The 27,945-nt window shown below is 40.8% G+C and overlaps 1 protein-coding gene across 2 annotated transcripts; it reads right to left on the bottom strand.

Annotated features, from left to right (window-relative positions):
- Positions 1-783: 783 nt before the first annotated feature.
- VPS26C (VPS26 endosomal protein sorting factor C) lies at positions 784-25,097 on the bottom strand. Of its 2 annotated transcripts, none has more exons than XM_037903989.2 (8): positions 24,831-25,097; positions 17,810-17,953; positions 16,257-16,406; positions 9,918-9,998; positions 6,815-6,889; positions 5,717-5,867; positions 5,246-5,398; positions 784-3,765 (listed from the first exon to the last, which is right to left on the bottom strand). In XM_037903989.2, exons 1-8 carry the CDS (start codon positions 24,885-24,887, stop codon positions 3,683-3,685), a joined length of 894 nt encoding a protein of 297 aa, XP_037759917.1. In that variant the 5' UTR covers positions 24,888-25,097; the 3' UTR covers positions 784-3,682. The 2 variants fall into 2 exon arrangements, with proteins under 2 accessions (XP_037759917.1, XP_037759928.2); XM_037904000.2 differs by having other exon boundaries at positions 24,739-25,053.
- Between the last annotated feature and the right edge of the window lie 2,848 nt (positions 25,098-27,945).

Below are 27,945 nucleotides of genomic sequence, written 5' to 3'. Positions count from 1 at the left end.
TAATCCACCTACCTGAGGGATTGCCTACACTTGAAACACTGCAGCGTTGCAGCTGCACTACTGTAGCACTTCACTGAAGATATTGTCTATGCTGACAAGAAGCGTTCTGCTCTCAGTGTAGGAAATCCACCTCCCAGAGAGGCAGTAGGTAGGCTGATAGGAGAACTCATCCATCAACCTAATGCTGTCTACCCCTGCAGTTAGGTCAGCTTAAATACATCACTCTGGGGTGTGGTTTTTTTCACACCCTCAAGCGATGTAGCTACAGACCAGTCCACAGACTTGAAAGGGAAAAAGCTACTTCACATATAATTTCCAGCTTTAAAGGGGAAGTCTGAGTGATTACCATCAGTAGCTCACTTTAAAAATCCAAACTGCTTCAGAATTCAGATAGGTTATATGGACAAAAAATTAATTCACTGCAAGCAACAGCTACGTCTCCTGAAATGAGCAGGACAAAACTCCATGGATGCAGACTTATGGTCATGAACTAATATGAAGGGCCATAGTCTGGAAAACTGGTTATGTTCAACAAAATTTAGAAAAGGATAATAAAACTAGTTAGATTGTGATTTAATGGTATTTCCCTAATGGTCTGAAGTAAAGAGATTTGTTTAAAGTTAATCAGTATTTAATGGTTGTGGTTTAAGTGCTAGATCATAGTTGTTTCAGTGAGATCAGAGTTTTGGGGACTTTCAAATTTGACCTATGGGATATTGCTGAAGGGCTTTGAATTAATAGATGATTGAGGGCTGAGGAAAAAGTCAAGAAGTCACAGCCTTCTCTGGATGCTTCTTACGTTCCAGTTTTAATGCTGCTAGAAGTAAAGAAACGGTCACTCTACAGCAGGTCACATTTTAAGTTGCGCCTTGGAATTTGACCAGCTCTGCTAACATTTGAGTATAGATGAGCAGAGTCATCAACTTTAATTCATGGTAAAGATTAATCTGTCAAAAAGCCCCAAACCCCTCTGTAGTGGTGAAAAGAGACTATGAAAAATGTAAATAAAATACAGATGAGAGTCTTCGGGCTTCCACCAATCCCTAATTCAGCAGAGTGGAAAAAAAATGTCTTTAAAAAAACCTGATAATTTAAGGTTCTGGGGCCCCCCAATTACCATCTACCCACTCTCAACATGAGGGCAAAAATCTATTGTTTATGCTGTAAACAGTACAAAATATCTGGACCACTGTGTTCAAAGAACCCAGCTAGAGTCTTTCATACCTGAACAATAAAGAAACAGACGTACAGTGAAGCACAAGGGAGGTTATATACACAGGAATTCCTGCTAATCATAGCTTAGTTTTTGGAGGACAAGCTTTTTCTCCCCCTCTGCATCTTTTCAGCCAAATGGCTTAGTAAATGGAAGGGGAGGATGTATGTGCTCTCTATTCCCTAGGGAAAATAGTGTTTCTTCTATTACACTGATATTCCTAGCTGAAAGGCTATCATCCATGTAGCGAGATTAACTGGGAGCTTTAACATGCTCTCCTCTCCAGCAGATCCAGAATAATCTTCATAGTTTGTCTCTCTCACTCCAGTAGGTGTCACATCTGAACAAGAACTTCAGTGGGATGATCTAGGTTGGTGTAATTCTGTGCTGGAGGGTATAGGTCTGTATATGCTGTGAAAATGTCAGTACTCCCTAAACTAAATGCAGGATTCATAGTAGTGTTATTTATATATTGTTTCCATTAGATTTTCATTACATGCTTACAAAAGATCCCTAAAAATCTGTAAATTCACATGGCCATTTTGGTACTGGCCAATAGCTAGCAGTCTAGTATCATCCTGCCTCTTTGAAAGTCACAGACCTCATTTTCCCCCAAATGATCCTGTAATAATATTTCCAGATCACATGCAAACAATGCTTTTGCAGTGGCTAAGGAGAGGATTTTGAACGATTTAATGCCAAAATGTTGTGCTGATACTGCAAGTTGTTAAACTAGATTTTTAGACGTTCAGGTTTTTATTCCTAAAACATGGAAACTGCTGAACAAGGATTTTGCCATTAGCCAGAGCAGAGGCCTGAATAGCCAGCTGGAAAATTTAGTATTTTTCTGTTGGATGAAGGGAGGTGTAAAGCCATAATCAGATGTTTTGTCAAGTGTCTTTACTTCAAGATTGAGTTAACGTTTTAGGTGCCTGCTCATTTTGCTTTACAGTGCCTCTTCCTCCTCCCCCTCCCCTGACGGTTTCATTTGCAAATGTATATTCAGAAAAAGCACACTTTGCCTTTATACGTACTTTTTCTTACATTATCAAAAACACAATTCTTCCACCCTACACCACCTCCCCAAAACAAGATGGTCTTCTGGTTTAGTTCCTGCTGTGGCAGCTTAAGGGTGTCTACCCAATAAAGATGTGCTAACTAAAAAAAAGCAATGGAGGGCTTTTATCAGAAAATAGTTTAAAAAAAAATAATAAAAAAAATAAAAAAAACCCAACTCATTTCTGCTTGGCGCATTTCCCCTTCCCCACACCCCCTAATATAGTTATGTCTTGACATATTCAGCAAATGTCAACTAACCCTTCCAATGAAAGGGGAAGCAACTAGTAACTGGCTCAGATATAGTTAATTACCCATATAATACCATATTGCATAAAAAAGGTTAACCGGGGTGGCCAAAACATAAATATGTTTATACAGTCTATAGTAAAGTATTCTACCTGGCAATAAAGTCAGGCATAGGAAGGAGCTAGTCTACAATACAGCAGCCAAGCATACTGACAGCAGCTTTCATCGGATTGCTCTCATGGCCACAAGAGCAAAGCAAGGACCCACGTTTTCGCACCACAACTAGATTGTAGGTAAAGAACTCAGTAGTTGGGGGGGAAGAAATTAACATGGAATGGCTAATCAAGCACAGGAGGTCTGCCACAACTGCAAGCTAGAACCTCTTTTGACAGGTTGGTCCTCGCACTGCAGTAGAACTTATGCAAGTAACTGACCAAGTTAACGAGAGTGTGATAGTTGTATCAACTTTGTTACAATAAAAAGCTTTAGCTCTGAGGTTGTTCCCCTGATTAATAGATTCACTTCCTAATCTAACTGAAACATACTTAGTTTCCTTTCACTTCATATTCTTTGTGTGATGCTGATCCAATAACACTGTGTTCCAGTTCTGTAGCACCCTTCATTAAAAGGTCTCCAAACATTTCCTGAACATTAGGTCTCTCAGCATCCATATGATGATGAGGCTTAGGAAACATCTAATCTCAGTCTCTCCTTCAAGGACCAATACATAGCAGGGCCTGTTAGCTGTTTAGATACAAGGATCCTTATAAAGGAAACATTTAAAGCGTTAGCACAAGTGTTAAATTATGAATTAATCATGGAAACTTACTGGGTGTTGTACACATGACAGGAATGTGTAAAATACATCCCTTAAGGGTTCTTAAGAAAAATAAATAGAGAAAGGGAGGCACGGCTGTCCAATTCAAAGAGATACCTGGCAGGAGTCTCAGCAGAAAAGCACATTCACTAATAATATCAGAAGATAGACAAAGTGTTTGGTAAGAGTTACAGAGAAATGCACCCCCTTCCAACACAGAAGTCAATAGTGGGATGAGCAAATGTTTTAGTCCTTCAATTAAAATAAGCTTGAAGATATGAACTGAATTTCCATTTGGTAGCTGAAGAATTTCCTTGTTCCTCCATTAGCAATTCTCCTCCGGATATTCACACCCTGCAGAGCTTCAGTGGGAAATTCTCTGTGATGAGGTGATCATCATGCAGGAGGACAACAATGTTAACTTCAAACTCTAGGGAAAAAGAGAGCTCTGGTATTAACTCAAATTGTACAGTAGAAACAACGATAATTCTGTGGCTCCTGCTCTCAGCTGCCTTCATCTTAGATAAATCTTTCAAGCTGTTTTTAGTGTTTAGGATTATCTGTTGTTAGATGATTCAACACTGCAGAAAACAACAGGGCACTATAAAATGATCAACTTCTCCAGCCTATTTGTCAGCATATAAGTAGCTCCATAAAATATATGATTAATTGCATTAGTGGTAGCCACCTGTCTAGCCATTATTAGCTAGTAATTTACTGTTGGCATCATAGTAAGAAGTAGATCTTGAGGAGTAATTTGAAGGAGTTTAGGGTAGTAGTTCTCCAAACAAATCCATAGGAGGGCGTTGCACATATAAGAGAAGCACAAAAATGGATGATCAAAGTTGTTGAAACAGAGGAAATGTAATTGGAGATGATATTAAGATACAAAGGTACATAAGTAGGGAGGAGCTAAATTGTGGAGGGTCCTAAACGCAAGCCCAAAAAGCTTATGTAGTGGAAAAGGAGAAACGATATAGGGGATAGATTCAAAAGAAGAAAACTTGGCTAGAACAACGGATTATGAAGATGATTTTAGCAGAAACGTTTTAAATGTCCATAAGTGGAATATTTGATGAGGTTGTCAGGAAGGAGGGAGGCAACTGTAATATTCAGGAAGGGAGAAAAGAGCCTAGACAAGAGTTTTTGTGGTGTGCATCGAAGAAGAAACAATCTTGGCAACACTATGGAAGAAGAAGTTGACAGATTTGGATATGGCCTGGCTGTGAGTCAATAGAGTGGAGTCACAGACAACCCCCAACTTCCAGGCCTGAGTGACTGGGAGAATGGTGGGTGTGTCAGTGATGACAGAAAGGGATAATTTTCAGCATTTTACCCTCAGAATTTCCTGCTGCTCTTGAGAGCTGTGGGTGTTCAGCATATTTAATCCCTACCGGATCTTTGCCATTAAAACTGCGTCTCCCAGAGAATTTTTCTGGTCATAACTAGTTTAATTCTAGTTTAGACCACTTACGTACGAAACCACTAAGAGTAAGACAACAACAATATATGCTAGATCGAGAACTTAGTTCTGAATGGAGAAGGTTATAGCTAAAGGAACGGTATAGAGGTTTTTAATGAGACAAATTGCTTGGTATATTTAGTATTCCCTAAAGCTAGTGGCCTGACAGGCTTGGAGCCTGAGTCCTCTTTATCCACAACAGGTACAGTTCAAAGAACAGTAGTGCTGATTTCCCCACATTGCTCTGGTAATATACTTCAACCCTGGTATGGGACCACCTCTGTTGGTAAGAAGGTCTCCTTGGTCTCTCTTGCAAAGCTGCTCATTAGTGTCAGTGGTGGTAGTTTGTATTGTGGCCCCTTGCCCACTAGAAACCAAACTGAAACTAGCACCTTGTTTCACATGGATTCTGAAGGTACCAATATTTCAAAAATAGCTGGGTCCTTACCAACTTTGAAATTTGTAGTTTCCAACGTAGGGCAAGTGAACAGCCTGGGGAATACCATGTATATTGGAATAGACAAACTTCTGCAGACATCCCCATCAGCAATCTGAATATTCTGAATCTCTGTAGCATCTCTAGCATAACCTTCCGCACAACCTGGAGAAAACAAGTATTGGGGTGAACGAAAAAAAGTAGCACTAATTCTACTAGAAAGTTATAGAACATAGTTCAAAGGCTGGAGGCATTAGCCAAAAACCAAACACCCTTCCTTTTACCCATTAGAGCTTTGACTTTACCACTGTTTAACAATTACATCTGAACACCCTAAAAAAAGATACTTTTGATACACAAAAAGTAACTTTTGAAATGATTTCTACTACTGCTTTAGACAAGCGTGCTATGTCCATTTAGAATATAAATATTCAGATAACCAGTGTGGTATATTCAGATTTTAATTTACATGAAACAACCTACCACAGGTTTCCACACGTACTAACTGTAGTTCAATACTTTTGACTGCAGCTTCTGCATTCTCCACCACCAACTCCCCAGTTAGTGGTTGTGTAATGATGCAGTTAGTCGAGTTGAGATGACCTTTGATGAGAAATTTTGGGAGCGAGGCTCTCTAAATGTAGAGTGGGAAAAAAGTCACATGACTAATCACAAAAAGCATAGAGAATGCTAAGTAGGCAAAACCTCGCTTTGTGGAAAAAAGCAGCATAAGAATTACTGAAGTACATAAAAACCCTACATTAAAAGATTATTAAGGTTGGAAAGTCAGGACCTTTAAAAGTTAGAAAATGCCAGGATCAAGCTTGCCTGTGCAATGTTAATGGAGCCCCCTTGAGTGTAAGCATTGTGATACAGTCTTTAATTACATGGTAACATTTTTTTCCCCACTAGGTCCCTGCACAGGATGGACTGTGGATGAATTGGGATCTTGAGTGAAGGAGGCCGTTGCCTGTAGGACACCTGATTTATTTTTTGTGGCAGTTGGAAGGTGTTTAGTGAAGGAGTCAGGGGATTGTAGGGAGAGAAAGGAGGGTCTCAGGGTTAAGGTAGTTGAATGCTGCCCTGAGAACTGGACTCTATCGCTGCCTCTGTCACCATATAGCTATGTGACACTGGGCAAGTCATTTAAGCCAAAAGTGATTAATTGTGTGTTCCTCATTTTCTGGTGCCCAGCTTGAGATGCTAGGGTCTGATTTACAGAAGTGCTGAGCACTCACAGCTTCATCTGAAGTCAATGGGAGCTCTTGGCTACCATATTCCACTGACTTGGTTGGTTCCCAGTAAGGGGGAAATAAAAAAAATAACGCGTAACCATTACTGAGGAAAGCTCTGTTAACAATACAGCATCAACACAAAAGAACAAGTGACAGTGCTGTCCATTAAACATGTTGCTCAGCATGTCAGGAATCAAAACTGGCAAAAGAGGAGAGGCAGAACTATGACTAGCTGTGGAGCAGAATCTAATAATAGCCACTGATCTCGCTCCTCACACCAGTTCACACTAGAGACAAGAGAGTCACTCAACACCATTTAAAGCATTTTTTAAAACAAAAGGTTTACCTCTTTAACATTCTGTAAGGTTTCAGGTGTAATTGTGAAGTCCACTGGGCTTGGCATCAACTTCCCTTTCTGAGGCTGGAATGTAATGAAAAGGTAGGATTGATATTGGACACTCAGTATATAGAGTTTACATAATGTACACACCTCGAATCATGAAAAGAATCCCTTTTCATATGCCATTACTTGCAAGACCAGTTTAGAAGCTGACCTAATCACTTTACAATGTCTAACTTTGAAATAGTCTTTAGAGAACTAAGTGTAATTCTTTTAATAAGTAATTGACCCATTTCATGTAAAGTCTATTAGACGTTGCAAGAAAACAGGACATGATTATGACATGGAACAAACACAAGTCACCACGTGTTACAAAATAACCACATTTTGACATTCTAAACTATCCTTGCCATGTGAACTACTAGGCTACTGGTGCCTGCCCTGAGCATGCTGTGTTGTGAGTCACAAGGTTAAGTGCTCTAAACCAATAGCCAACTAATGCACACCTTGCAAAGCTGTTAAAGTAGGGCTCTTGATTTTACATATCAGTGCTGGCTTTTTTAAAAAAGTTTTGTGAGGTCTGATGCAATGTGTCCTTCCAGTATTACTCAGCCCTCCTAGTAAGCAGATTTGAGAAAATAGTAGGGAAAGTTATATATGCACTTCCTCTGTTATCCTGAGCATATTGATTGTTTTTCTAACCCTCTCTATCTGAAGTTCCCTACCTGCACTATTTGAACTCCCTAACTCCGCCCAGCGAGAGCTCTTTTAGAAGCAGGTTATGGCCCAGGAGCTGTTTTTAAACTTATTGGGTCAGATCCTCAGCTGGTGTAATTCAGTGTTGTTCCTCTGATTTTGCCAGCTGAGGACCTATGTTTTTTTTTTTTTTAATTATATATTTGGAATATTTAACAACCTCCTAGTTTAGGTTTTACTGTAGAAAGTAAGTTTAAAGTGACTTAAAAGGCCCTGAATTGCTGCTGAAATAGCAGTCTGACACTTTGTGCAGAAAGGAGAACATAATTGTCATTTTAAATTTTCAGTAACTGCCTCTCTTCACCCTCATCCCAATGAGGTGCCTTATGTTTGTTCAGCTCCATTCACATTTCAGCAAAGCTTCCATTTAAAATAAGTGTAAGGATTTGTTATGTGCCAATCAGTGATGAGGGTCCCAGCTGTGCACTGTTGGGAGTTGGTGCAGTATTGTATCATCATCAGAAGGCCCAACTTGAACTTTGCAGTTGTTTTACTCTCCATTACTTTGTGTCCATAGTAGTTTCTTGTGTACAACAGCAAAACTGGGAAACTGCCAGCCATAAATAAATACACATTTTCAGTAATGGGAAAATACAGTTGACGAATTCTGGCAAAGGAAATAAGGTTAAGGGAAATAATATTGTGTACTGACAGTGAGAATTTTATGTACAGTAGAACTTAATTCACACTGACTGGGAATTACTGAATTTTGTGAACTAATGAGTGCTATACTCTGAACAAGAAATAAAGCAAGGATACTGCGTAATATGTAAGCTGGTCATTATTTTGATAACGGTGGCTTATTTATAATACTTCATAATGTACTAGTAAATGTAGCATAGTATAATTTTTCATTTTACAAAATGTAGGAACAAGATCTCTACAATGTCTTGCTATTAAATCTTTGCTGATAGGAGCAATTTTTGTGCATGTTACTGAAGTTCTACTGTATTCATTTTCAACACTGATGACGAGGGGAACAAAACATCTTTAAGTATATTAGAGCTCTTCTTAAAGAGCTCCTTAAAGGAGCTAAGCATCATGTGTGTTCTAGCAAGTTTTGGGTGGAAGCAAATGTATCTTGCTTGTTAAATTTGCGCAGATTATATTGCTTGTACATGTGCTCTGCACACCACATCTATAATCAATAGATATCACAGTTGCACCCATTTTCATGATGAAAGGCAAAACATGTTCATGCCATACAGCTAAAAATGCGGGCCCTGATTCTGCAATAAATTTCACACAGGTGCAAGGGTCCACTTGCACAGAACTAACTGCAGAACGAAGGCATTAGTTACAACAGTCATTTCTGATCCTACCACTATCTGTGAACAACTTGATGAGAACAACTCGTTTAGGACACCAGCTTTATGTGGTCCCTGTAGGTATGTCTACATTTCAATTAAAAACTAACGGCTGGCTGGACTAGACATTCGGCTCTGGGACCCCCCAGAGTTTGAGCTCCAGCCCAAGCGTCTACGCTGCAATTAAACAGCCCTTTACCCCGAGCCCAAGTCAGCTGACACAAACCAGCCACAGGTGTCTAACTGCAGTGTAGACAGACTCTAAGAGGCTGTAAACTTGTCTCCAACTTGATGCAGGCCTATTTCCACACCTAGAGTAAGGGACCTAAATCAATAATTTAGGCATTTGAATACAAGAGGCTTGATATCTTCCCTCCACAGATGCTGAGCACCCAAAGCTCTCAACCTCCAATGGGAGTTCTGGATGCTTAGCACCTGGGGGAGGGAGCATGAGAAAGAGAGAGAGAGAGAGAGAGAGAGAGAGAGATCAGGTCATCCAAAAGATACAGTACTTATGGGAGCACACATCACCACAGTATCTAGATACTGAGTAGAGCAGTATGTATCTAGGAGATGAAGCGAACAAGCAGGGAGAGAGAAGGGGAGGACTGAGTGAGGAAACAGGAGGTTTTCACAACATAGCAAGCTCATCATCCAAAACATATTTGTGTCAGTTAGAAGAGTAAGTTTAAAAGAAGTTAAGGTGAAAAGGTTATCTAAAGTATAGCACAATGAGATCGTAGTTCATGTCTCGGCTGCTAGGTGCCACAGTAATACAAATAGTAACACAAATGCTTGAAACCTGAATATTGCTAACTTCAAAACATAAAAGAAAGCACGACACCAACCTTCCCTCCCTCCCCCCACCCCACCCCTTAGGTCTTATGCTTTGTTAATATAGGAGGTACACATACAAGTTACACCATTACATCTTGTGAACATCATCATACAAGACTGGGCACCAAACTTTGCTAAACAGAACAAAACTGCAGAGGTGAAAATCTCAGCTAGTTGAGAGAGTTAAATATCTCTATATTCCAACTTACTGGCGAGTGGACAATGAATTCACAAGTCTTAGTCAGGTCCTTGGCCAGTAGAGAACGTCGCATATCACACCGAAGGGTATACTGTGAGAAAGAGTGGGGGATAGAAGAGTCTTATCAAAGCTTTCTTCCATCTCCAACATGGACTTAGAGAGAAATCATTCTATAAACACAAAGTCTCACCGGCTATTTATATTAACATTCCATTTATAAGTAGTTTATTAAAAGGTCAGTAGGCTACTTATATATTCTTCAATAAATTGTTAATCAATGGTTATAGAGTGCTGTAGAGTCCAACAGGTTGTTTATAACCATCAATATCAATGTAATACTCATGTATCTAACAACCCTATAACATCTATTAATCATTTATCAGCTCTTTATAAGCTGAACCTTAAAGTGTAACCATTGAATATCTGTACAGCAATAATGCTCAGAGACCTCATTCAGGACCAGGCCTGATTGCTCTCAATGCTGATCACATAATAGAAAGATATGTTCCCTACCCAGAACACTTTGCAATGCCCACCCTTCAATTCCCTTTCCTGATCTCCTTGGGGGATGAAATCCACCAATTGAAAATCACTGATCTAAGGTACCTGTCTGAGCCCAGTACAATCCAAGCACCTCATCATCTTTAGCGTTTTTTATCCTCACAACACCCCTGTAAGGTAGGGAAGTAGCATTTTCCAGGTGGGGAACTAAAGCACAGAGATTCTAAGTGCCAAGGTCACATAAGAAGTCTGTAGCAGAGCAGAGAATTGAACCCTCATCTCTCAAATCCCTAACCACTGCAACAACAACTCAGGTCATCTGTTGGAATTGTATGAAATTAAAAAAAAAAAAAAAAAAATCTTTGATGTCTGCTAATGACATCTTTGATTATTCTAAACGAGAATTTAAAAAATTATATACTGTTCACAATTTGTGTTTACCTTACCTCTCAATTTGGACAATAAAAACATTTTAACCACTTCACTTTTTGGCTTTATAAATTGTTTTCATTTCATTTTTTTTATTTAAACTACTGAAACACTTTTAAGCAGCACATAGCTTCTTACCCAAAGCCTAGACATTGGATCAAATCTCCTCTGCACATCCATTTTAACAGATATTAGTGTGTTCTATACAAAAACTGTTCTTGGAAGTCAGATTTCATTTTATTTCTGGGGTGGTACAGCAGAGCAGGAAACAATGACTCTGAAAGGTGGTGAAAAGCTAAGGAAAGGCCTGATCTGGACCTTTTTATTAAGTCTTATTTTGGACCGGGAGGGGGAAATGGGTAACTGAGTAGGAGACAGGTGATAGGAGAATGGCCAAAGGTAACATATATACCAATAAAATCATACCTTACAAGACAATCCGTACTGATTATAAACAAAATATCTGGATTACAGAAAGCAACTCAACTTGTAGGCTGGTATTGTTTTGCAAAAGACGTGCCAGACAACAGATGTTATATTAGGAAGAAAGCCAAGGCGAGGACTAGGTAAAGGAAACATCAACATTAAGAAAAGGAAGCCTTTCACCATAAGCGCTGTCAATAGGATATAAAATTTAGAAACAAACTAGCCATATGCAAAAGTATATAGTTTAAGTAAATATCGTCAATGTCTACTGTTGACTGGCATGGCTAACAATTACACATGCTTTTTATTTTTGAAGGGTAGAGGGACGTACTGTGAAGAAGCCCAGAGTAAATGTAGGGAATTCAGAGACTTAAGTTCAATATGAGAGAACTGATTTAGATAATCTGTAGAAAAAGGAATTTTTCTCCTCTTTTAAAAACAAAACAAACTGATAGCTCACCCATAATGCCAATCTGTAAATACATTAATTTATTTTTAAAATATCAGGTATTTTCCTTTATCCCTATCAGTAACAGGACAATTAAATAATTTAAGAGGATAAGTTCCTCAGCTCTGCAAAGTACAGAGAGCAAACAGGTCTCTACATCGCTGTTTCTGGTTGGGAGAAAGGATAAACTCCTTTTACAGCTGCTTTCTCAATATAAATGAACCTTTAGCAAGGTTAGTATTGAAAATGGAGTAATGGCTCTTCAGACAGGGTATTTCAAGCAGAAGAGGGAAGGATGATCACTGCTTGGCTATGTTGAAAAGTCTGATGTACAAGATCACACTGTTTGCTCTGCAAAAGGGGAAAATATCTAAAATATGCATGTGCATGCATAAGACAGACTAGAATGAGTTTTATTCTGGCAATATAGTTGCTTATCATATTTCTATCCAAGGCTTTTTACGAATAGGTGTTGTCTCATGACATAAGTCTCTTGTCTGTTTTTTCTGGTAAAAAACTCTTGAATTTAAAATGCTTAACAAAAGATTTAGTATCCTACTGCCAGGAAGTTAGAAAAACAAATTACAAAAAAACAGAATACTACCTTAAAGCAGCTGCTGCAGCTGAATGAGAAGCTATTTGCATGAACATACAACAGGATACAACAGGATTCATAATGAACAGATACATCAATTATACTTATGATGGAAAATCCTGATAATATGCATGATCATAACAGTAGAAATAACGATGGAAAAGAGACAATAGTCTGCTGAGTCAAATGACCTTTCAGCTTTTATCAATAAGTGCATAAAAAGAGTCAGAAAAAGAACTGGGAAGATTCTTTCAGATACCTGGGATCAACAGAAGAGTGTGTGTGAAAAATAATTTAAGTACCACAAGCATGCTCAGTGCTCAACACCTTCTCCCACCCCTCAAGAAAAATATGGGTCATGCCTGAAGTTTAAAATAGGAGGCCAGATATTGCTCCCACTGAAGTCAGTGGACAATATGCTCATTAACTTAACTGAATCCAGGATTTGGGCCAAAAATTAGAGATGAAAGAGATGTGACTTGGTCACTCCTAGTATATCCCCTTGCCAAAGCAGAACTGTTCCCTTTCTATATTTTTTAGTGTTTTTCCCAGTCTAGTTTTTAGTGATTCAATAATTCAAGCAATTGTGTTTCCTTCCTTTAGGAGATTACTTGACACTTTAGCAGACATCACTGTTAAGAAGTTATTCCCTGATATTAAAAATCTCTTTACTCTTAAATTGTATTCCTTGGATAATTCTAAACAGTACCTCCCCTTCCTTGATACTTACACCCTACAATTAATTGCAGACTTCTGTCTTGCCTTATTTGTAGTTTACCCAACTGCACTCTTGGCCTGCAAACCTGCAGGTGAGTCCATGTGGGTGGATACTTACGCCTGTATGGATGCTCCTTGGAGTCAATGGAACTCTGCCCATATGGATCTAGCTGCAGGATTGAGAGCATAAGGTATCTCCCCTCACCTAAAAATTTACTTCAAAGCCAGTCTCTTTGTCTCTAGTTTTTGTTACAATCATAACCATCTTTTAATGGACCAAGGTGCCCATTATGGAATGCAGTATTCTAGCTGTTGTCTCATCAGTACTTTATAGGTTGGAATTAAACCTGTCTTATCTGGGACATGATATCTGTGTATGCAGCATTTTATAGTTATACTCTGAATATTCTTGAAATTACTTTTGACATCTCAACAGGTTGATAAAATACACTTTCATCAAGAGTGTTCTATGCAAGTCTCTCGGTTCAGTTATAAAAAGTAAGTTTTTATTAGTTTATTTTGTCCTATATACTCACAGCAATGGCTGGGGGGGGCAGATGTGAAGATTTTGGTGATTCTTTACTAGTACTCTAGTGCAAAGCATCTCTCTGAAGGTAATTTGTTTTAATGGATTCCTCTGAGCTTTATCTTGATAAACATAAAATTTCTCGGGGGGCGGGGGGGAGGCTGGGAGGGGGAGTCTCCCACTAGTACAAAAAATATATATGTTCAAGACCAGATTTTCAAAACGCCTCCTTACATCACATTAACCAGAGGAAAACTTTTCAGTTAGAAACCCCCCCCACCTAATATTAATGCAACATTATGGTAAAAACATTTAATACAAAAATCAAAAGATTCAAAGCTGAACTTCCCACAGTAACTGTCTGCCTAAATGTGCATACAATGTGGTAGGTAATCTGTTGCTACATAAAGTCATAGGAAATATGCACAAGCAAAGAGGTTTGGTTTCTAAGGGACCAGAGCTTTCAATTTTGTGGCTTGTATGTGTAAAACTCAGCTGTGATATTACATGGCCATACTTCTACTTGGCACTAAAGGTAACAGAGGTGCAACCCTTATTCATGAACCAAATTCATGTCATTCACCACTCCTTATACTATAAAAGTAATTATAGATTACAATTAACTAATGGATTATTAAGTCCTTCTGTAATAGTCTGCATACACCCTTCTCCTTCTCCTCCTCTTCTTGTAAGATTTACTCAATAAGATGTAATGCAGAAATATTTTTCTGTCCCCTTTTATTTCATACAAGTTACCAAGATTCGTAAGAGACTTCTCTTCAAAAAAAAAATTAGGAAAAACTGTACCTGACCCTGGGAAAGAAAGGAGAGAGACTGCATCATCTTATGTAGCAAGCTGCCACCAAATCAGGAATGGATGTTGGTGACATATGAGCATAGGATATCAGATTCCAAAACAGTGTGTAGCCCTGTCCTGAGTGAATTTGTACTCCTCTCTAACAGATAACTGAGGGGTCAATCTGTTTTGGTATTTTTAAAAAAAGTATCTTGGCAACACTTGTATAACTTGTCATGTTAAAGTTTCATCGAAAGACACTTAACTGTAAGCACTTTCTTTTGGGGTATAAAACACTACAGACAGTGCATAAAATGGGAGATACTTTATTATGTAGGAACTTGTAAGAGTTAGAAAATATTATAATGTACACAAAAGAAACTGTCACAGGTGTAGCTACTCCACTGCATTCCCTGCTGGCTGAGCATGGCACTACAAGTGCTTCCTGCCTCAGTTCACAAGATGTGGCAGCCATTCCAAAGCAGGGCAGCCCATGCCATAATCTTGTCATCAGTCTTTAAACAGTTAAATTCTGAATTTGGCTGTCTCTGCCATTAAACAAACTAACAAATAAATGTAAGAGGCAAGCACTTGGTTACTTTAAGTCAAGGCCCTGATCTGGACCTGGCGTTCTGGGATAGGACAGAGGAAATGCTCCTCAGTATATCTCACCCAGCACTCCCCTTGTGAGGGAACAGGAAAGCTCTCTTAACTGATCTGCTGGCTCCTGATTGGCCAATGTCTCCTCCTGGCCCTTCTCGGCTTCTGGGGAACCGAGTCTTGTTGATAGCCTGACTTGAGTGGGTTTTCCTTGAGTTGAGGAGTGATGGAGGTAGTGTCACATTGCTGACACCTCCAGCAGGGAGGAGAGAAGGTCTCACAGACCCCATCCCATAAACTAATAACAGCTCCTACATGAAATGAAGAGACTAAAGAAAGAGTTTTAACTCAGGCAATGTATCTTATTAACCATTAAATGTGTAAAACAGGTATAATACAATATCCTGTGCTAGGATATCACTGTCACACTATACTTCATATTTGAACCTACTGAATGAATCAATCCCTCTTGATTCTAAATTTATAAAATGGCCCTATGTTAAAAAAAACCCCAAAAAATATAGATGTGAAAGGGTGAAGAACAGTATAGATCCCTTCTTTGTTTAAGACAAAACTTATTTCAAGCAAAAAACAAAACAAAAAACCCCAGTAACTTTGTTTGTTCTTCTTTCTTACATTTCCAAGGCTGTATCTGATGATCCTTGCAACAGGGGATATAAGTAACACAAAAACCAAAACTCCTACTTAGGAAAAAACAATCCCAAATATTTTGTTTTAAAAGTGCAAGCATAATTTTTAAGCCTATGGAGATTTTATATAATCTCCTGATAATGTTCTGAGATCTTAAAAGGGCTGTTATGCCATTTTGGAAAGAAATCCAAAGTGTTTCTCTTCACACAGGCCTTCCACTGTCTCCGAGGTACTAAATCCTGGACACTTAGCTAATGGGACAATTTTTGTTCGGTCTCAACAGCTGTGAGCTGAAAGGAATTGTGGAACTTTTGACTCAATTTAAGCCATGTAAAGTACACCCAAATACCACAATGATGGATGTTTGGGAAATGTTTGAACCAATATATAATCTTTTCCTACTAGCGTTTCAATAAATTTAAAAAATCCCCCACAGCTGGAACATGAATTTTAATTTAAAGGACCTTTAATTTTTAGTTACTGTACATGATCATTGCAAGAACTGCACAAAATTGACAAAACCAAAAATATTGACAACATACAGTTATGGTACCACCAGATAGTTTCCTCCCACAGTGCAATTAGAGAAGTTTCTCAGAGTATAGTTCCTGCAGACAGTGCAAGTTCATCACATTTTCCCAACGCAGAAAACTGTCTCACCTGAATATTGACAAAAACACCATGATATGTCTCGTATAGAACTTTGTTGCCCTTCATATGCAATGGAAGCTCAAAAGGAATTTCTGTTTTGCCGCTAGGAAGTTTTCCTGGTTTTACCATTTCTATGGTATTGTTGATAACTTGAATAGGCTGTAAAGATAAACATTGAGAAGTTTAAAATAAAGCAGTCTGCTTCATAACTGCCCAATAACAGAGCCACATGAAACCTTATCAGCCTTTCCAAATATCTCAAAATTCAAGTGTCTGTGTCCCCTACAAACAATTCTCTACAAACTCATACTGTGGTAAAAAGTGGTCTTACTTAATGTTTCTTACCATGACAGTCTGTACATTTTTTTGCATCTGTGTCAGACTGGTGGCTAAGCCCATTAAGAAGCTAACAAGTAGAACCTAGTACACTTTTGAAAGCAGTACATTTCTTGTTCCATTATCAAAATCACAAACCTTAACAGCAGAAGGAGTCTGTATGTGTATATGCCAGTTGAGCTGTTAGCTCTTGGAGAGAAGAAGGGCTCCCAAAGGTAAACTATATATTTAGCATCAGAATGTTGTTGGAACAATGACAAACTATGGTTTGGCGCTCGACTGGAGAAGCATGCAAAATCTCATGAAATGTGCCTCCATCAATTAAAAGACAACAGAGTAGGAATAGCAAAAAATAAATAAATAAAATACATGCACTCCCAGAGCAGAGAAATTAGTTTAATATCAAATAGAGCATTGACAAACATTTTATTTTCCCTTGTGATTTTTCATTTTTCTTTTCAAAACATTTTTGTTTTAAATTGCTACAACACCCAATGCCAATGATAAGACAATGGCCCCCCAATTACTGTTCGAAGGTCATTTGTCTAATCAAGCAACTTACATTTGAAGTTAAAAAACTTCAAAAGCTGAAATGGAATTAAAATTCCTGTTCTGATTGCTTGAAAATGCTTTGTTGGGGAAAACATGGATCTCCCCTAAGTTTGGAACTATTCAAACCTGGCATTTTGGCTCATCTCTGCTGACACATGAAGCAGAATAGACTGACGGAGGCTTTCTTTCTTTTCAGAGTAAGTATTTCTCCCCTCCTCTCAAAAGTAAACTACCAAGCTGCTTAGGGCTCACATTTGGAAGAGATATTTTATATAACTAAAAACAGGCTTCTCATTGCAGCTTTGCTTGGAGCCCTCACATTCACTTTATTTATAAGAATTCAGTTCTAGAACAGTTTTACACATTTTCCCCTTGCAGGACCGTGCTTCTCACGCCAGTTACAGCTACATGCAAATGGCATGGCACATTACAGCAGTAAATATCCTGACAAAGTTTCTTTAACTCTGTGATTACTTAGGCTGGGTCTGTCTTAAAACATTTTTCTGCCTCTGAAGCTCACAGTGTAATGCTAGATAATGGCAGTGATTGGGAAAATATTAAACTACCTGCATGCACTGAAGTAAGACACAACCATAAAGAAGTAGAATTACTAAGGAGAGATTTGGTTTAGACACAACTTTTGTATCCAAGAAACCAATCTACATATTTCTTACCTTAACAGAGTTATAGAAAGCTTCAAACACACCAACGCTTTTGGCACTGAGCTGCAAATTTACTGATCCTTCCATCGTTAAGGAGACACCCTGGTGTTGGACTGCATCTTTGCTTGTTATGACCACCACTCCAGAAAGAACTTCCTACCAAGGGAAAGGTGACAAGTAAAACATATTGATTTTATCAGTTTCTTCACTTGCTAGAATTCAGACTGCAGTGGCACCCAAAGTATTTTAGGTGATTTCCAAGTGCCAAGGAAGACAGTTCCTGCCTCACCAAACACACAGTCTGAAAAGACATATTGATGGAGAGGAGGCAGGGGAAAAGGATACAAAATACAAGTTAAGTGATCAAGGTGATGGCAGGCAGAAGTCTCTTTAAACTCCACTCCCACCCAATCTGCTTCCAGAATTCAAATCTCTCTTCTTCCCCTTACCCTAACTCAAATTTTGTTCCAGCATCTGTATGCCCCTCCATCCTAGTATTCAACATCTTTCCACCACATAAATGAGCAATTTACTTATAAATAAATGACATGTGTAAATAAATGGCTTGGTCAGCTAGCTTCTATGGGTGTTGAAGAAGCGGTCCTTCAGAAGGGATTTAAATGAGGAGAGGGGATTGCTCTGCAGACCTGTTCAAGGAAGGTAATAATACATAGTAGCAGGGGAAAAGTATTGTTGTAAAAGAAGTGGACAACCGACTTCACAGCTGTTGTTTCAAGTGGAGTGGAGGTGAAGTGAAGAAGAGGGGAGTAGCAACATAAAAAAAAATTGGATAAATTGAAAGGGATAAACCTAGGCAGGATATTGAAGATGATCATAAGAAGTCTGAACTTAATATGGTGAAGTCAGTGGAAGGATCAAAGAAGCAAGGACAGGAGAGTGTTGATCTGGTCAGAATGGTGGGCAAAGTCTTAGCAGATGTATTTTGTATGGACTCCAGGGGGCTGATGTGGGTCCTGGGAGCCCGATGAAGAGTAGGTTACAGTAATCAAAGTGGAAAATGATGAGCATGTGAGCTTCAGTTAATGCTGAAGTTGTAATGGTTCAATATGATTGTACTTCACACCAGTTAAGAAATACAGTTACATAATGCTCAGCTGGTAGCTGCCAGGGCATCAGTACTTTTCCCTTAACAGTGGAGAAGTGTCAGTACTAAACAGAAATTGGGTCACAAGTCTAATATAATAAAGGTTTAGAGAAAGGAATTGCAGTAGCAATTCAGGGATCACAGCATGAGAAGCTGAAGCACAGGAAGCCAGAAGAGGACCTGCAGGAATTAGGAAACGCAGCTATCATAGGAAGTGCTGGTATAATTGGGCAGTGAAGAAAAACTGATCTAACAGAGTAGAAACACTCAGAAACAGCTGTTTGCTGCTGCTGGCGGGTTTAGTCTGCAGCTGTTTGCATTTGGATGGGATCTCCATAGCACACTAGTGCTATGGCTCTACCCAGTCATCATAATGCAGCATCAAATATGTCATCTTATTCAGCAACTCTCTCATTACTAGAAAAAAGAAAAGGAGGACTTGTGGCACTTTAGAGACTAACAAATTTATTTGAGCATAAGCTTTCATGAGCTACAGCTCACTTCATCGGATGCATTCATTTTCCACTGAATGCATCCGATGAAGTGAGCTGTAGCTCACGAAAGCTTATGCTCAAATAAATTTGTTAGTCTCTAAAGTGCCACAAGTCCTCCTTTTCTTTTTGCGGATACAGACTAACACGGCTGTTACTCTGAAACCTCTCATTACTAGGTTGCTCAAGGGCTCACCCAAAAAGTCCCACCCTAGCCTCAGGGAAGTTCACAATCTGCTGAATTCCAAAGTCTCAGAGGTCCATGACTTTCTGGGACTATTTCTCACTACAAGACTGACTGAAAATTCTTTCTGCCTTTCGCTCCTTGGATTGTTCCCTTTGTCTATAGGGCCTTTATTGACTAAGGAAGCCAGAGCTGCTTGCCTGTTCCTTAGTCCATCCCCCTTTCTCGGTATTTTCCCTGCCAGGAGCTTTCCCCATAAACTAGCAAAGTGATTTTTTGTTCCATCTGCCCTAAAGAGCTCATTATTCCAGCCCAACACTTTGTGGCAACAGGCAGACAGTTTTTATTAGCGCGCAAATCCCTAGCCATACTCTTACTTTCCCCAAATATACCCTGTTATTGGAGCTACTGTTGTTAGATTCAGACTTAGAGGACTTTTCATTTCTTTCTTCTCCAACACGCACACTTTGGGGATTTTATCATGGCAGAACACCTCCCTGTCCTCTCTGTCTACTCACACTTCTTGCTGAGTGCTTGTCCCTGCTATGCAAGTCAGCATAGAAAGGGCATTTTCTGTGCTGAAATTCATTTTGTCACTTCACGACTGACTGAGTTCTGGAGCATGTTATTTGCATGCACCAGTACAACTTGTAGAAAAAAATTACTTTTTTCTACACAAAGAAATATTTATCAGTGTATTTTTTGCTAGGAGTTACATACTCTTATGCTTGCATTGACACATTAATCTCCAGAAACATATGTGAACAGGTTCAAATGGTGGCTAAACTAGTTACCGAACCATCATTCTAAGTTAGTGTCTGAACCGGAACCAAACTGGACACTTAGGAAATACCTATGAACCTAAACCAGAATGGAACCAAAATTTTTAGTATTTCAACGCCCTGGTTTCATCTGCCTGATACCTACCCTGTAAGCTTTTTAAAGCAGAGGACTGTCTTTTTTGTTACTTGTCTAGCATGATGATCCTCAATGGGGGATTCTAGGTGTTAAAGGTATATATATATATATATATATAAAATAAATAATGGAGCTGTGACGTCCTTTTGAATTGCATAATTGATACATGGTAGCTGCTAATGAAAAAAGGATCATATACTCAGAGTAGGAATTGTTCCAATCATTTTAAGAGTTCCCTTTTTTGAGATGAATTTTGAGGTGTATTTGAGAGAGCAGAAATTGAATGTCATAACACTGGACCAAAGCCAGGGTAGTGCTAAGCACCTGTAACTCCCTTTGAATTCAACATGAAAGGTATCTTTTATGGTTATGCCCAACGTTGCCAAAAATACAACGAAGAGAAATATACAAGAAAAGGAAACTTAAGTAATGAACTTTAGGTCTTCCCAAAAGGAAGTAGGATGTCAGGCAACACTGGTTCACTGGAACCAACTTCAGAATGAAGAGCCCACTCTAGCAAAATAAAACAGCAAATCAAAAAGCTCAGTAAGACATTATTTCTGAACCATAGCCTATATGAAAACCGTTATATATAGTACATTAGTGTAAAAAAACCCCAAAGTTTTCACACTTAGATGCTATAATGCCTAGTGCCTTAGTGTAGCATGCACAAAGTCTACAGTTAAGATTACCTTACACTTTCACCTATAATCCCCTATTTTCAGTTACTTATAACTTTAACCATTTAGGCTGAGAATCTCAATGCCAGTTCTCTGCTTCAGGCTGACATTTTCCAGCCATTTTCAGCAAAAACAGTTCAACCTCGTCTGATAATGAGGTTAGGGGAAAATAAGGAGTTTTTCTAATGTTAAAAAAATATTTTCCAACAGTTTCTTTTAGGAGCTTTAGCGCTTTCAGAGTGTTGCACAGGAACTTGATATTTACCAGGGCAGTGCTCAGGTTAGAACTACTTTTTGCTGTCCCCATGAAAAACCAACCCAGAATTGGAAAAATTAAGATACAGTTTTTAAAAGTCTTTTTGTTTTTGCAAATGTTCAGTGGAACATGTCTGAGGCTTGCAACTAAAAATCTCTGAACATTCCATCTGCATTGAGCATGCCCCAACCCCAAAGATCTTTAATATGCTGGCAACCCTGACATGTCCAAAGGCACAGACTACAACTTCAGAGAGGGGAAGGGCTTAGTAGCAGCTGCTGCCCTTTTCAACTAGGGGAAGGCAAGGGGTAAAGTAAGTGGGACAAGAACTCCCCCACATTTTCCCTCCCTCCACTACTTAGCTGGCATAAGTAGTGCTCCTCTTCCTGTTTCATTCTGCTTTAACCATTGGGGAAAGGTGTGATCAGTACCAGGAAGGAATCATGAGTCTCAGATCTTCCACTGACTGGTGTTAATAATTTGGTGCACTTTACAGCTTTCATAATTGTCCAAGGCCTCATTCCCTTACCTTAGGTTGATACTTGCATGCCTCCTAACAGTGGGTAGGTCTACACTGAGATTAAAAAAACCCCATAGCACTGAGTCTCAGAGCCCAGGTCAGCCGACTTGGGCTCACAGGGCTTGGGCTGTGGGTCTACAAACCTGCAGTGTAGACATTCAGAGCTCAGGATGCAGCCTAAACCCAAGACTCTCCTCTTCATCAGGTCTCAGAGCCCAGGCCCCAGTCAGAGCCCCAACATCTACACTACAATTTTTTATAGCCTTTCAGCCCGAGCCCCACAAGCCCAAGCCAGCTGTCCCAGGCCAGCCACGGGTCTTTTATTGCAGCATAGACATATCCTGAGAGGTAAGACAAAGTTGCTTCTGGCAGAGTTGGGAACAGACTCTGAAGGCCAGATTTTGTGCTGCATCTCAGATGGCACAGCACTGAAGTCACAGCCAGAGGAGGGTGGTGATGGGAGAGGTACCTTTAAGCTACCTTTATGCTTCTCATAGTCTAGATTGTTCTGAAATCCAGTAATGCCCCCAGAATAAATTAGAGCGATCTCTGGAGCTGTTCCACCTTAAGGCATCCTTATCCAGATGTCTATGGGCTTCTCTACAGCCCAAAACTGCCAAAGCATTCTATTCTTCTACGAATCCCTTCCACCTCCAGCACAGCCCTATTCGGATATAAACTTTGCACAGGACGGACTGTGATTGAGGCAGAGGGCTGCAAGAAGAGAAAAGATGTTCCCTTGCATTTAAAACACTGGAATGTGAGGCAAAATAACAGGGTTCTACCGGTGGCTCTGCCACAGAATTCCTATGCAATACAGAGCAAGCTTATAATAGATATGCATAAGGGTGCCCAGTTCAGGTAGCCCAAGGAATCTTCATACTGTCATTTCCTAACTTTGAAGTGCTTGACGTTGCAACCTTGTTATTTTAACATAGTTTTTATATATAATTATATTAGTGACAAAAATATGCAGCAAGCTGTAATGGTTAATTAAGGCATTAATATATCTGCCTAAAATCCAAACGCAGTTTCAACTGGATTTGGTAATTTGTTTTCCCCCATCTTAACTACTGTGTAATATTGCCACCTGCAGTTACATAGCTAGACAGCACCACTTGGGTGCAACATGAGCATTCGTAGGTGAAGGGATTCCTATACAAGTAGTGTTTGTGAAAGCATATTTTGGGATTCTTTGGAATGAAAGGTGCTATAAATAAAAGACATTATTACCACTGGCTAATGTCAGTGTAAAGTGTGGTGACAAGTGACTTTCTAAAAAAAGAACAGAAAACCTACACCATGCAAGTAACTCCCATGATTAATTAAAACAGATTTATTTTTAACTTACTGACTATTCCTAGGGATACGTGATCAAAGATTCATACAGTATCTCTAGTACAGCACACAGCAAACTAAATAGTTCTTTCAACATTGTGTTCTCAGATCATTCTGCTCTCCTGTCTCGTCAGTGTACTAAAGGTAACTTTGTTGAATACATTTCCTTTAATGTCTTTAAAGTGGCAACATACAAACACAGCCAGACCCTTAATTTAAAAAAACAAAAACAAAAAAAACAAACAAAAAAACCACAACTTGATTTGTTCTTTATAAGCAAGAGGGAATCCCTAGCTCATTGGTTTGAGCATTAGCCTGCTAAACCCAGAGTTGTGAGTTCAATCCTTGGGGGGTCCATGTAGGGATCTGGGGCAAAAATTGGGGACTGGTCCTCCTTTAAAGCAGGGGGTTGGACTAGATGATCTCCTGAGGTCCCTTCCAACCCTAATATTCTATTATAATGATTTAAATGCAATTACTGACTGCTTCAGCTAAAACTGATCAGCAATGAAACATCAAGTAAGCATTCTTAACTGTTTTTGGTTCAATGTAGCTGCAGAGACTAAGTGCTGTCAATGGTTCTGGACTGGAGAACCCTCACCTCAAATTAGTCACCAGTGTCCCTGCACAAAAAAAGGAAATACACTACCCCGAATAACAAAAGCCACATTTACATTCCACGCTCCCTGTCACAACCTTCAACAAAGCTGTTACTTGTTTTCCAATTCAAAAGTCTGTGGTATATAAAAAAAATTAAGTTTGGGGACAGCATAAAAATAAATATAATTTAATATCAAAATAATTGACAGTAGGTCAGCGAGTCTGAGGGGACTGTGGGAGGGGAATAACCGAGTGTATAAATCGGAGGTCTGATGTGCCATGTAAACTGCAAGGTTTCAGAGTGGCATCTTTCCGAAAAGATCAGTATAATGCAGGATTTCCACATAGGCACCTGTTCATTTTGCAACGGATAAAAGGTGGGATAGGCTAGAAGGGTGGAAGTTTGTTATTTAAGACATCGCAAGAGAGCAAAACCATTCCATTCTCCGCGGGCGGGGGGAAGCGGAAATCAGAAGGCAGGAGCTCAGTCATCCGTTACTTGCCCGATGGCCGGTAAGAGGCCGGGAAGGTACAGGACCAGTCCCCTCTACCGGCGAGGGACAGGCAGGCGGCGCCCCAGACCCGCGGCCGGGCAGCGCCGGGAACCCGGCCCCCCAGGCGGCCAGGGAGAGGGGAGCTGGGCGGGCGCAGCGCGGGCTTGAATCAAGCCGGGGAGGGGGGACCCCAGCTGGGCCAGGCGAGGCGTTTTGATTCCGGCCCCGGCCCGCGCTTCACCCTGGGGCTGGAGCAGGGGCGGGAGGCGCCAGAGACCCGCAGCCCCGCCCCGGGGCCCGCGACCCCCCGCCCCCGCGAGCCCGGCCCCCGGCCTCCTCGGGACTCGACGGTTACCGAGGCGGACAACGGGCGTCCCGCCGCCAGGCTCCGCGGCCCCCCCTCCGGAGCCAGCGCGGGCAGCGGCAGCGGCCGGGCCCCGCACTCACCCCGCACAGATAGACCTTGTTGGCCCGTTTGAGCTTGATGTCCAGAGCGGCCCCCATCGCTCCGCTTCCCAGCCCCGCCCCCTGCCCGTCCAGTCACGTGACCGCCCACGTGCTCCGCGAGCGGGACTCCTGGCTTGTGTCCTCCCACCCTATGGGGCGCGCCATTTACATCCGGGTCACCAGCGTCTTCCCCCCCACCCCCCGCCATTTGTAGCCCTAGCTAATCGCATCGTTATACAACATGGCTCTGCCCGTTCCCTGGTAGTCATAGCAACGGTGGAATTAGCGGTGGCGGGACCCTCTCCCTCTGTTCCCTACGTCACAAGGGGGGCGGAGACGAGCAGGCGTCTACCAGACGGCGGACTACAGTTACCAGCATGCAGCGCGGCCCGAGGGGACTGAAACCCCCAGCGTGTCACCCCAAGCCGCAGCGGTGCATGCTGGGAGCTGTAGTGCTGGGGCCAGGTCAGCCTGGGCTGGCTGCGCTGGGCCAGGCCCAAGCGCTCGGCTACGGAGTCGGACGCAGGGCGGGGCCTTGTTGGCGGGGGACGCGTCGGGGCCCGGGCCCTGCTGCTGAGGGAGCCGCGGGCGGCTGCGAAGCCTGGGGCGGGGGTGGCCTGGAACCGCTGCGGCCCCCGGCGAGGGGAGAGATCAGGGGGACGTAGCAGAGGCGGCCGCGTCTTCCTCCGGCCCTGCGGAAACCCGCCCGAGGCCGCGGCTTCGTTCAGCCTGTGCCTGAAAGCGGGGCCCGCCTGCCCCGCCCCGAGCAGCGCCGGCGCCCGCTGGGCTCGGCGGAGTTGCCTCGGGCCGGGGGGGGAGCGCGGCCGCGCAGGCGGGTGTTTGGCTACGAGGTGCCCTGTGCTCAGGCTGCAAGGCCTGGTGCACAGTCGCTGCCTGCGGCTTAACTGCGGGGCGTGTGTGTTTCTCACGTGAGGCTTTGCTGTGCTGTAGAAGAGAAGCTCAACTCGACAAGTCGGTGGAAAGGAGACAGCAGGCCCCTTCCATGTCTGCTCAATTGTGGTCAAATATTTTGACCATTTTCTCTTTTGCCTTTGCACTTGACTGTCTCATGCATCAACTCGCCTTTCAGGGCTGTGTCAGAAGGATAAATCTGGCCTCTTGAGTCTGGTGGATGGGGGGAATTAGACACAGGAATCCTTAACATATATGCATTTTTATGTAGTCTTAAAGTTTGTTAATGCTTTATATTTAAAAGTATAAAATAAATACTGTACATTGCACTTAGCACATTTTGCCTATCTCAAAACTGTTTACAACGTTAATGCATTTAATTTCACAATATTCTGTGAAGTGTGGGATGTGTTATTCTTGTCTTCTTACAAATAAACGGAGGCAAAGAGATTAAATACCTGATACAGCAGGTTTTGAGTGCCATCTGTGTGGTGCTGAGAAACCTCCATTGCTTCCCTGGGAGCAGAAGGTAGTCACCAGCTCGGGAGGCGCACAGCATCTTGCAGAATCAAACCCAGAGGCTACGTCTACACTACAGACCGTACAGTGGCACAGCTTTACTGCTGCAGGTGTGCCTCTGTAAGGTTTCCTGTGTAGCTGCTTTATGACGGCGGGAGAGAGCTCTCCCACTGGCATAATTAAACCACCCACAATGAGCGGCGGTAGTTATGTAAGTGGGAGTTGCTTTCCCGCCAACATAGTGCTGTTCACACAGGCGCTTTTGTCGGTGAAACTCATGTTGGTCAGTGGTGGGGGGTTTTCCCCTCATGCCCTGACCAACAAAAGTTTTGCTGACAAAACTGCTAGTGTAGACAAAAGGCTAAGTGTAAAATCCCTAATTGATCAGGATGTGCCCTTAAATGCCTTACCAAAATCTCCCAGAAAATCTGTACCTGTACTGAAGTACAGTAGAACACAGGTCTCCTGAGTCTCAATTCTGAACCTTAACTGTTGTTCTTCCTCCCAGGCAAAACATATTTGTTGAACATTTAGTTGAAATATTACAAGCACAAATCTCATGATGATTCACAGACCAACTGTAACCAGGTCCAATTGCATTTTAAATGGTGATAGGTTTTCTGCCTTAAAACATATATGTGTAATGTGCTCAAGTTGTGTGGAAGAAATTAAACTCTGCATTTTCCAACTTGTGTGTCTGTTGCATCAACATTTTTAATTTACTTTAGAAAGGTGTACATTATACTTATTTCAGCCATTTCTTTCTAATTCAGAAAAAGTAATTTATGCCTTATTGTGAATTACATACATGTTGATTTAGAGCTTTTATGAAGAATCCATCTTTTGGTTATCCAAATCTCACTCTAAGAAAATTATTATTCTTATATAAACACTTTTTTTCCTACTTTCATATTAAATGCCTCCTTGATCATAATTATAGTGTTATGGTAATTAATATATTAAATGACAATGTAAACAATGGGGCAGATATTTAAAATTAATGAGGGGAACAGTGAAGTAGTATTAACTTTAAACTTGGTGCTTGCTACAGACAGCCAAGTGCATCATAAGCTGAGTACATCTCATGAACAGGTGAAGCAAGTGTTTCTGATGACAATTTTGGGATCATAATGTATTTGTCACAAAGTGTACTGGTCTTACATTTAAATATTTTCTTTACCTTAAATGCCATAGAAAAAGAAAAGTTAAGCAGGTATAGGAGGTGGCTTGATAGGCTGATAAATTGTGCGGTTTAGCTTGAATGTGTCTCAAAGATGTTGGCTCGTCTGTAACAGATTTTGGAGAGGTTTATCCAATCTTCCACCATATGATACCTTTCATGTGCTTCGGCTGTTTGCTTTGCTAATCAACCAGTTATTTCAGGTCCCTGTCCAGAAAAATGTCTCCATAATTTGGTCCTATGGAATTTTTGTGTGGTAGCTTTTTTTTTTTTTTAAAGTATTCCTAATCTAATAACTCTCTGGAATGTTTCTCTACCTAAAAAATCTGTGGGTGACCCAATTTGGATGTCTCAGGGGACTGTTATTTAGGCGCACAATGAAGTTCTAGTGGTTAGGGCATGTTTGCTGACTGCAGGTGTGAAACAAATTTTAATATTTCTTCATTTATAATAGATTAGACAAAAAAGTCTGTGAAATGATAGAAAGAATGAACCTTTCAAGAA

This window comes from Chelonia mydas, chromosome 1, assembly GCF_015237465.2.
Source record: "Chelonia mydas isolate rCheMyd1 chromosome 1, rCheMyd1.pri.v2, whole genome shotgun sequence".
Taxonomy (NCBI): Eukaryota; Metazoa; Chordata; order Testudines; family Cheloniidae; genus Chelonia; species Chelonia mydas.
Note: the sequence above shows the minus strand (reverse complement) of the source record. Positions and strands in the feature narration are given on the sequence as shown.

Coding starts and splice junctions, on each gene's coding strand:
- VPS26C (XM_037904000.2), bottom strand. CDS start 25,038: ATGGCGGGGGGTGGGGGGGAAGACGCTGGTGACCCGGATGTAAATGGC. Junction 16,407..17,809: donor CTTTCTATAACTCTGTTAAG/GTAAGAAATATG, acceptor TTATCTTTACAG/CCTATTCAAGTTATCAACAA. Junction 5,868..6,814: donor CCTTACAGAATGTTAAAGAG/GTAAACCTTTTG, acceptor CTCTACATTTAG/AGAGCCTCGCTCCCAAAATT.